The sequence below is a fragment of the Eucyclogobius newberryi genome, unplaced genomic scaffold (assembly GCF_026437365.1).
Source record: "Eucyclogobius newberryi isolate DKJ021-1_F unplaced genomic scaffold, fEucNew1.0.hap1 SCAF_3, whole genome shotgun sequence".
In the NCBI taxonomy this organism is placed as follows: domain Eukaryota; kingdom Metazoa; phylum Chordata; class Actinopteri; order Gobiiformes; family Gobiidae; genus Eucyclogobius; species Eucyclogobius newberryi.
In genome coordinates, this window is record NW_027315945.1 from 34560836 (window position 1) to 34570929 (window position 10094).

Below are 10094 nucleotides of genomic sequence, written 5' to 3' on the forward strand. Positions count from 1 at the left end.
GTGTGTTCCTGTATGTGACCCGGTTTGTTCCTGTGTGTGACCCGGTGTGTTCCTGTGTATGTGACCCGGTGTGTTCCTGTGTGTGACCCGGTGTGTTCCTGTATGTGACCCGGTGTGTTCCTGTGTGTGACCCGGTGTGTGACCCGGTTTGTTCCTGTGTGTGACCCTGTATGTGACCCGGTGTGTTCCTGTGTGTGACCCGGTGTGTTCCTGTATGTGACCCGGTGTGTTCCTGTATGTGACCCGGTTTGTTCCTGTGTGTGACCCGGTTTGTTCCTGTGTGTGACCCTGTATGTGACCCGGTGTGTTCCTGTATGTGACCCGGTGTGTTCCTGTATGTGACCCGGTGTGTTCCTGTATGTGACCCGGTGTGTTCCTGTGTGTGACTTGGTGTGTTCCTGTATGTGACCCGTTGTGTTCCTGTATGTGACCCGGGTTGTTCCTGTGTGTGACCCGGTTTGTGTTTGTTCCTGTATGTGACCCGGTGTGTTCCTGTGTGTGACCCGGTTTGTGTTTGTTCCTGTATGTGACCCGGTGTGTTCCTGTATGTGACCCGGTGTGTTCCTGTATGTGACCCGGGTTGTTCCTGTGTGTGTGACCCGGTTTGTGTTTGTTCCTGTATGTGACCCGGTGTGTTCCTGTATGTGACCCGGTGTGTTCCTGTGTGTGACCCGGTGTGTTCCTGTGTGTGACCCGGTGTGTTCCTGTGTGTGACCCGGTGTGTTCCTGTATGTGACCCGGTGTGTTCCTGTATGTGACCCGGTGTGTTCCTGTGTGTGACCCGGTGTGTTCCTGTATGTGACCCGGTGTGTTCCTGTATGTGACCCGGTTTGTTCCTGTATGTGACCCGGTGTGTTCCTGTGTGTGACCCGGTGTGTTCCTGTATGTGACCCGGTGTGTTCCTGTATGTGACCCGGTGTGTTCCTGTGTGTGACCCGGTGTGTTCCTGTATGTGACCCGGTGTGTTCCTGTATGTGACCCGGTTTGTTCCTGTATGTGACCCGGTGTGTTCCTGTGTGTGACCCGGTGTGTTCCTGTATGTGACCCGGTGTGTTCCTGTATGTGACCCGGTGTGTTCCTGTGTGTGACCCGGTGTGTTCCTGTATGTGACCCGGTGTGTTCCTGTATGTGACCCGGTTTGTTCCTGTATGTGACCCGGTGTGTTCCTGTGTGTGACCCGGTGTGTTCCTGTATGTGACCCGGTGTGTTCCTGTATGTGACCCGGTGTGTTCCTGTGTGTGACCCGGTGTGTTCCTGTATGTGACCCGGTGTGTTCCTGTGTGTGACCCGATTTGACCCGGTTTGTTCCCGTTGCAGTTGTGTAGGAAGGAGAGCGTGTCGGACCGGTGGATATTGTCCAGACTCAGCGCCGCCGTCGTCCTCTGTGACGAAGGGTTCCGGGCGTACGACTTCCCGGCCATCACCACGGCGATCTACAACTTCTGGCTGTACGAGCTGTGCGACGTTTACCTGGTGAGAACGAGTCATCGACCGCGCAGCGTCGACTCCAGGGCTTCCGGGGGTTTAATGTGACTTTTTCTGATCCCCGTGATGGTTAAATATGGATTTTTGGGGCGTTTTGAAGGTCAGTTATCGCCCCCTGCTGGCTCTGAGCGGAAAAACTCAACATTGGCCCGAAGATGACTCTCCTGAGAAACCCCGGCCCTTTTTATTATATTAGGAAACGTCAAATGTTATTCTATGCCATTATACTGTCTTATTATGATAAAGAAAGAAGGCGCTACAAAAATAAATGTATTTATTTTTATTTTACAGTTTATTTTTGTAGCGCCCAAAATCTCAACCGCAGTGTCCTCGAAGGGCAGCATTAAAAAACTGATTCAACCTTTGGAAATAAGCAAATGAACCATGTCCCAGCAGCCCCTGTCCTCAGCCCCGCCTCCTCGGCAGCCCCCGTCCTCTGCAGCCCCCGTCCTCTGCAGCTCCCGTTTTCAGCCCCGCCTCCTCAGCAGCCTCGGTCCTCAGCCCTGCCTCCTCAGCAGCCTCGGTCCTCAGCCCTGCCTCCTCAGCAGCCTCGGTCCTCAGCCCTGCCTCCTCAGCAGCTCCCGTTCTCAGCCCCGCCTCCTCAGCAGCCTCAGTCCTCAGCCCCGCCTCCTCAGCCGCCCCTGTCCTCAGCCCCGCCTCCTCTGCAGCCCCTGTCCTCAGCCCCGCCTCCTCTGCAGCCCCTGTCCTCAGCCCCGCCTCCTCTGCAGCCCCTGTCCTCAGCCCCGCCTCCTCTGCAGCCCCTGTCCTCAGCCCCGCCTCCTCTGCAGCCCCTGTCCTCAGCCCCGCCTCCTCTGCAGCCCCTGTCCTCAGCCCCGCCTCCTCTGCAGCCCCTGTCCTCAGCCCCGCCTCCTCTGCAGCCCCTGTCCTCAGCCCCGCCTCCTCTGCAGCCCCTGTCCTCAGCCCCGCCTCCTCTGCAGCCCCTGTCCTCAGCCCCGCCTCCTCGGCAAGAAAAAGAACAATCCTAACATGTATTTTCACAAGGGACCTGCAGGGGGAGCTCTATTGCCAGAGTTACCGGTACTTACCGGTGCTTTAAAGGACAAATATTATACAAAATGTCCTTTTTTTTTTCTTTTTTTTTAGCTTTCACCAGCTTTTAATTGTTCCCTCATCAAATACATACCTGGAATTTTATTTAGCTTCATTCACACTTTATACTTTGAACTGTCCCTTTGAATTCACAAATATGGGAAATGTCTGATGTTCAAAGGTAGAACTTTGAGGCCTTCTGTCCTGTTTTTGAATCCATAAATCATTGGCAAACTCGTCAAATAACCTTCATTACAACTGCGTGCTTACGTTGGCTTACGTTAGCATGTTGGGGAAGGCTAGATTTGTAATTCCATCTAGTGCCACAAGATGCTCTTGGTTTCAGTGGCGCTCTAACTCAAATCCTGATGTGGGAAACGCCTGGCCCATATTAAATAAAGTGTGCTTTTGTTAGACCCATTTTTTTCTAAAAAAAAAAGTTCTAAAATGCCAAAGTAAAGCTACTCAAGAGCACGTTTAAATGTCACCCACGACACAAACCATGCAGAACGTGTCCCTAACGTGTCCCGTCCCGCCGCAGGAGAGCGTGAAGCCGGTGTTTAGCAGCGGCGAGGACGGCGCGCGCGTCTGCAGACAGACCCTCTACACGTGCTTGGAGGTGGCGCTGCGGCTCCTCGCGCCCGTCATGCCCTTCGTCACCGAGGAGCTGTACCAGAGGTTACCGCGGCGACGGCCCCAGCGCGACCCGCCCAGCATCTGCGTGAGCGCGTACCCCGACTCCCACGAGGTGAGCCGAGCAGACGCCGAGAAATGTCACGGCCAATGTGAGCGGTCGCCGAGAGTCTGAGAGCAAAACGAACGCGCTCTGCATTTTGTGAGAGGAAAGTGAAGACGAGGAGTTTGTGTGAGATCAGAATATCACAAAATATGAAACGTTTGGCAGATTAAAACCACTCGGTAACGATGAGAGAGCGAGAGATAATCGAGCCTGATTTAAAGACATTTACAGCCGTATTTATTCATTTATTCAGAACAATTTTTAGATTTTACCGAACAAACGCGTGAAGAAACATCGACCTCGCAGTGACTCCAGTTGTGTTGTCACGGTAACAACATTTCAAACTCTGTTTCGATGCTGAGGAATGGACGAATTAATGGTCAGATTTCAAAAACAATAATAGAATAGGCAAGTTTATTTGTAGAGCACATTTCATACACAAAGTGCTTCACACAACAGAAAAAAATCATTAAAATCACAAAGAAATGACAGAAATCACACACATAGCATTCCAGACACTCTTTCCCATATGTATTTGACATTGCAGCATGACAGGTGTCTCCGGGATGGACACATCACTTTTAGATTGATTCTTTCCCATATCAGCGCGATATCTGCAGACTAACCCAAAAAGAATAATATTTTCAACACAAAATAATTACATTTAACGTCAGGTCTTACACTAGTTCTGATGATGTTAGATAAATGTGATTATTAGTTAAAGGTTATTCTAAAATTGGTCAAGAAAGTTCACATTTTGCCCTGTTTAGATATTTGTTTGTTTTTAGTATTGTTACTTGTTCAAATAAGTTCATATTTTCCATTGAGGTCGTTAAAAGTATCAAAGTTTACGCATCATGTACACCAAAGAAACTACTTTTTTAACATTATTTAAACAAATAAAGTCGCTCTCATATATTTGTATTTGTCCAAAAAAAAAAAATTGTGACATTAGATGAGTTTTGGCCCAGTGTTTGCTGGGTAATTCCAAACATAAAAGTCAATCCACTTCTCATGTTTCTAGACGTGTCACATTTGTAGAGACTGGAACTCAAAATGTCACCGTGAAAGTGCTGAAATATAACTCCTCAAACCAAACAAAAAGCTGCTCTACATTCTACTTTCTGCAGTGAGAGAGAAACGTCTCTGCGGCTACTTTAGTTAGTATTCCTCAAACAGACGACATCATAGACATGAGTGCTGATTAATCAATCACTCAATCACTCCAGGCATGTCCAAACTATGGCACGGGGACAATATGCGGCCCTCACACCATTTTTTGTTGGCCCAAACAACAAAAAAATAGTACTTTTTACTGTGAAATTGGACAAATTCAGCTTTAATAACCTAAATAACACACATTTTGATGAGATACAGACCTGATATTAATGTTCCAAGCCTTATTAAAGGTGTGAAAGCTCATCATATCTACATCAAAACTACATCAAATGAATATGCTTCACTTGAGTGTCATATCTGTGGCTCTCCTGTATGTGATGTGTATGTTTCAAAATGTGGCCGTCAGTGAAAAAGGTTTGGACCCTCTGAATCACTCACTGTTCACTTTCTGTAAATGTAACTGTAAATGCTATGTACGGCTTATTTTTATCCTGTAGCAGATTTAAATTGCTTCTCTTTTTGACTTGAATAGGCACGTTGTCATTGTTGATCGTTGTATGTCGCACTGAATCACCAAAGCGACTTCCTGTGTGTGACTGTTGTTTCCGCTGCTCGTGGCAGTTTTGCTGGCACAGCGAGGAAATCGACCGTGAGATGGAGTTCGTCATGACTGTGGTCAGAACCGTCCGGTCCCTGAGAGCCGACTACAACCTGACCAAGACCAGGGCCGACTGTGAGTAACCCGCATCGCCCATCGCCGCACGCGCCCCATCGTCGCCGCACACGCCCCATCGTCGCCGCACGCGCCCCATCGTCGCCGCACGCGCCCCATCGTCGCCGCACGCGCCCCATCGTCGCCATCATCGCCGCACGCGCCCCATCGCCGCACGCGCCCCCCATCGCCGCACGCGCCCCATCGTCGCCGCACGCGCCCCATCGTCGCCGCACGCGCCCCATCGTCGCCATCATCGCCGCACGCGCCCCATCGCCGCACGCGCCCCCCATCGCCGCACGCGCCCCCCATCGCCGCACGCGCCCCCCATCGCCATGGTGCGCCGCCCCATCGCCACGGTGCGCCGCCCATCGCCACGGTGCGCCGCCCCATCGCCACGGTGCGCCGCCCCATCGCCACGGTGCGCCGCCCCATCGCCACGGTGCGCCGCCCCATCGCCACGGTGCGCCGCCCCATCGCCACGGTGCGCCGCCCCATCGCCACGGTGCGCCGCCCCATCGCCACGGTGCGCCGCCCCATCGCCACGGTGCGCCAGTGTTTCAGACGGTTTCTTTGTGCGTGTTTTACAAAGTGGCGAGGTCGTTTTGTTCCGCACTCGGAGGAGGGGAACTCGTCTAGTGGAAGTACAACTCGCGGCAGGTAGATTTGAAAGTAGTGATGTATTTAAGTATTTGTATATCAACTATCGCCGCGTTATGTTTCTGTATCGTGTGTGGACGGGTTATTGGCGATTTCAGACTCTTGCACGTAATAATGAGTGAAAGACGGTTACCATAGCAACTTAACAATGTAAAACAAATGTATTACTGAAAAACAAAGATGCATAACAGCCCGGTTCAACTTAAAACAATAGTTATTTCCTTTTCCAATTTACCTAAAGGTATTTTTTTTTTTAATTTAAAGTGACGTATGACAACAACAACAACAACAATAAATTGTTTTAACAATTTTCAAATTTTGACTTTATTTACCTGCATATAAATTATATTTTTTACGCCAATCGAGCAGGTATTTGTGGAGAAAATGTTAAAAGCTGTAGGAAAATGACAGGAAGTGACATCACAGATGACGTTTACACATAATTTACACAAAGAAACAACTTTTTTGACATTCTAAACCAACAAAATATAATTTTTTTATAATAAATATTTCATATTTTAATAATAATAATAATAAGGGAGTGTCTGCAGAGCCGCGGCGTGCAGCCGAAACTGCCATGTTATTTTTGTGCCGGCCGCGGCTCCTGAAACTGCGCCGCTATTTGACCGCGTTTTAGCGCCGTTTTAGACCGCGCCGGGTTAAGGTTAGGGTTAAGGTTAGCCATGAGGCTATAACGGGCTATAAGGGAAATGCCACGGTCCCTGAAACTGCGCGGCCATTTGACCGCGCCGCGGCTCTCCAGCCACGACCTAATAATAAATATATATTTGTATTTGTCAAATAAAATAAATTGTGACATTAGATTAGTTTTTGTCCAGTGTTTGCTGGGTAATTTCCTACTGTGATGTCATAAATTACAAACAGGAAGTGAAATTATAAACCTAAAAAATGCGCTATTCTGGGATAATCTAATTTTTTTTAGCAAAATTCAAAATATATTAATCTCGACTGCGTTTTAGTTCGAGTCGTCGTAAAGTGACCTGTAGGGGGCGCTTTTAGGATCAATAACGTCATGTTCCAGTAAAATTGTGTAGTTTTTGTGTTTTAAGCGAGTCTGGGCGAAGTTTAGCCTCTAACATCTAGTTTCAGTTGATGTTTTAGCGCGTTCGTTGTTCGGTTCTTTGACTTCCCGATCGACTGCTCCGTGTTTTCCCCGAGCGTCCGCATTTGACCCGCGTCTCGTTTCAACACGACTCGGAACGTTTCATATTATCGACTCGCACCTTGGTTCGTTTCTTCACTTTCCGCCGAATTTCATGAAAAGCGTCGCCGTGTTTTTCATAACCGTCGACAAAGTGAATCCAAACATGACCTTGGCGGCGGTGGCGGGCGTGTTCCTCTTCCTCCTCAGGCTTCCTGCAGTGCATCGACTCGTCCACGGTGGCGCTGGTGGAGAAGTACAGTCTGCAGATTCAAACCCTGTCGTACTCCCGGGAGGTGGTGCCGGTGGCGGCCGCGCAGCCCGTCCCTGATGGCTGCGCCGTGGCCATCGCGTCCGACCGCTGCACCGTCAACCTCGTGCTCAAGGTGAGACTCGGCAAGACGCTCCTTTTACCCTCGTTAGAAGGTGTTTGTTTTTCTGCATTTCGACACCGGAACGGGGCCTTTTTACCTCCAAATACGCTCTCATTCTCACATAACTGATGCCTTAATGTAGTTTTTGGGTCATTGTAGTCGTGATCTGGACTAAACAGACTCTAAAACACAAACATAAAGACCTGTTTATAATAAATTCAGCTGCATTATTCAATCAAAATGTTACAAAACCATCAACAATGCACTTTATTTGTAAGTATTCGCAATCCATCTCAATGTACAACAGAAGTAATACTGACAAGTCGACCGCTAAAATAATAATTTGTGTCGGTTCTAATTATTAGTGTAAATCCTAAACTTTTAATATCAATATCGATGCATGACGTTGCCATCAGTTATATTTCATGTTAATTGGGTTCGGCAATAAGTGTTAAATAATTTTGCTTTGTAAAATGTTATGTTTCTACTTTTTGTGCATGTTTTTCCTTTGCCCATTGACCAAAGAAATACTATGATGAAAAACTATTTTATTTATTTTTTTCATTTTATTTTATGTATTTAATTTTATATTTTTGATATTTTATTTGATATTTTTTTTCTTTTTTATTTATTTTATTTATTTTATTTATTAATTTTAGATTTTTTATTTTTATTTATTTTTTTCATTTTAATTATTATTTTTAATATGTTCTTAGTCTGATAAAAATTACAAACTATTCAAAAAAAGGTTTATCTTGGTCTGATTTACATCGTGTTTTCGTCTGAGTCTCTGGTTTTGACTCCAGTATTTGTGTCGCTTTAGTCTCTGGTTTGAACTTTTATTCATTTTTTCACAACTCGAGTAAATAAACCATAAAGAACGTCACAAATGGCCCAGGTTTGGCCGTCGTCATCATCAGGCGTTTGTTTCCACCTCGTTCACATTTACAGAGCCTTTTCACCTTCTCTCTGACATTATTGGAATCCTCCTCTGAGTTTATGACTTTTGTCCATCCGTAATGTGCAAAAATAAACACATTAGAACCAGAAACTGTTTTTTAAATTTAGCTTTAGACGAACAACAAAGACATTCAGTTCAGAGTCATTCTGAACGCGCAGGAGAAACACAATAAAACGCTCACTTCACGCATCCAAAGTACTTTACAGAGAACTACATTTGTGCTGCTTTTATGCAGAGGACGCTGCGCACATATCCGCTCATTGTCCTCATGCTAATTGCCCTTTCCCTTTTAATTGCTTTCCATTATTAATTGTTCTCGTGCTCGTGCCGAGAGAGAAAAAGTTCATTTTGCAGGAATTTAAACGAGCTCTTTGAATTCCTTCAACGCTCTGGCCTCTTTCATAATGACAGTATTCTCCAGAGTATAAGTCGCACCGGGCAAAAAATGCACAATAGAGAAGAAAAAAACATATAAGTCATGTTTTTTTATACAATCCAAGAACAGACTTTAAATCTTGAAATGCAGTTTAAAATAATAAGAGATGAGAGAACATGGTGAATAGGTGTACGTATGCTAACGCTAACACCTTCAGCTACATGACGTATGCTAACGCTAACACCTTCAGCTACATGAGGCACAGACAGAACTGTGGTAAGTGTCTGGTATGTTAACGTAACATATGAACAGTTATTCAGATCACTATAGCATAAAGAACATGCTAACAAGTTTACCAAAGCATCAGTTTTACCCCAAATCACTAAATCCACTGAATTCTTCTTCCTCTGTGTCACTTCTAAACAACTCCACAAACTCCAGAGGTAGAGGAAGTGCAGATTCTTCTTCTGCATCACTTAGAGCCTAGAGCGCCCTCTTGTGGTTGCCAGTGTGAAAATAACAAATAATATAATAATATAAGTCGCTCTGGAGTATAAGTCGCGGCCAAAACTATGAAAAAAGGTGCCACTTATAGTCCGGAAAATATGGTAGTACATTAGACGTTCGCTCAGTTCAGTCCGGAGACGATTTTAGCGCAAAAGCTCGATTGTTTTTCCCTCTTTCCTCCTGGTTCTAGGGCCTCATTGACGTGGAGAAGGAAGTGGCGAAGCTGATGACAAAGAAGGCGGAGCTGGAGAAGCAGATGGAGAAAGTCAATGAGAAAATGGCAAAGAGCGACTACGGAGACAAGGTGCCGCTGAAGGTGCGGGAGCAGGACGCCGAGAAGGTGAGAAAAAGAAATTGACTCCCGCTCCTTCTTTTCTTTTCCTTTCCGCTCCGGCTAATGATGACTTTTTACTTTCTTTCCCTCGACTTTCTTTCCTCGCCCCCGACAGCTACGCCAGAGTCGAGCCGAGCTGGAGAAAGTGAAGGAGGCGGTCGACAACTTCAGGAAGATGATGTAACGTTTGCCCCGCAATGAACCTGTGAATAACACGTGTCTTTTGTGGATGATTTTTGAATGAGGGACGGACCATAATCGAGGGAAATCTGATGGGTTTTTTGCAGTTTACGTTCCTTTTTTAATGGTCTTATGACAAAAAACACAACAAAGATCAAGGTAAATCATGGAAAATCTACTTTTAGTCGTCAGTATTGGGTCTTTTTTCCGCAGATAACATTATTATTGATACGGGCTGTAATTAACTTGACTTAAAATCATGCCATTATTTGTGTTTATTAAGTATTTTCTGGTCTTTGCTTTGTGCTATTGTGGGTTAAACGTATTGACAAAAAGTCGAGCGATCAAGTGTGGCGTGAGAGAAAGTGAACTCATTTGTCTGTCTCTGTATTCATGTTTGACCAGAGAAACTGAATAAAATACTGGCAATTGTAG

General features: G+C 46.2%; 1 protein-coding gene across 1 annotated transcript in view; it reads left to right on the forward strand.

The window, feature by feature from the left end:
- The window catches only part of vars1 (valyl-tRNA synthetase 1), a 33040-nt gene extending 22995 nt beyond the window's left edge, over positions 1–10045 (forward strand). The window contains exons 24-29 of the mRNA XM_072461695.1: positions 1318–1473; positions 3077–3283; positions 5015–5126; positions 7138–7313; positions 9336–9485; positions 9595–10045. Of these exons, the coding sequence (XP_072317796.1) occupies positions 1318–1473; positions 3077–3283; positions 5015–5126; positions 7138–7313; positions 9336–9485; positions 9595–9663 (870 nt within the window). The 3' untranslated portion in view covers positions 9664–10045. The remainder of the gene's footprint in view (positions 1–1317; positions 1474–3076; positions 3284–5014; positions 5127–7137; positions 7314–9335; positions 9486–9594) is intronic.
- Positions 10046–10094: the final 49 nt, after the last annotated feature.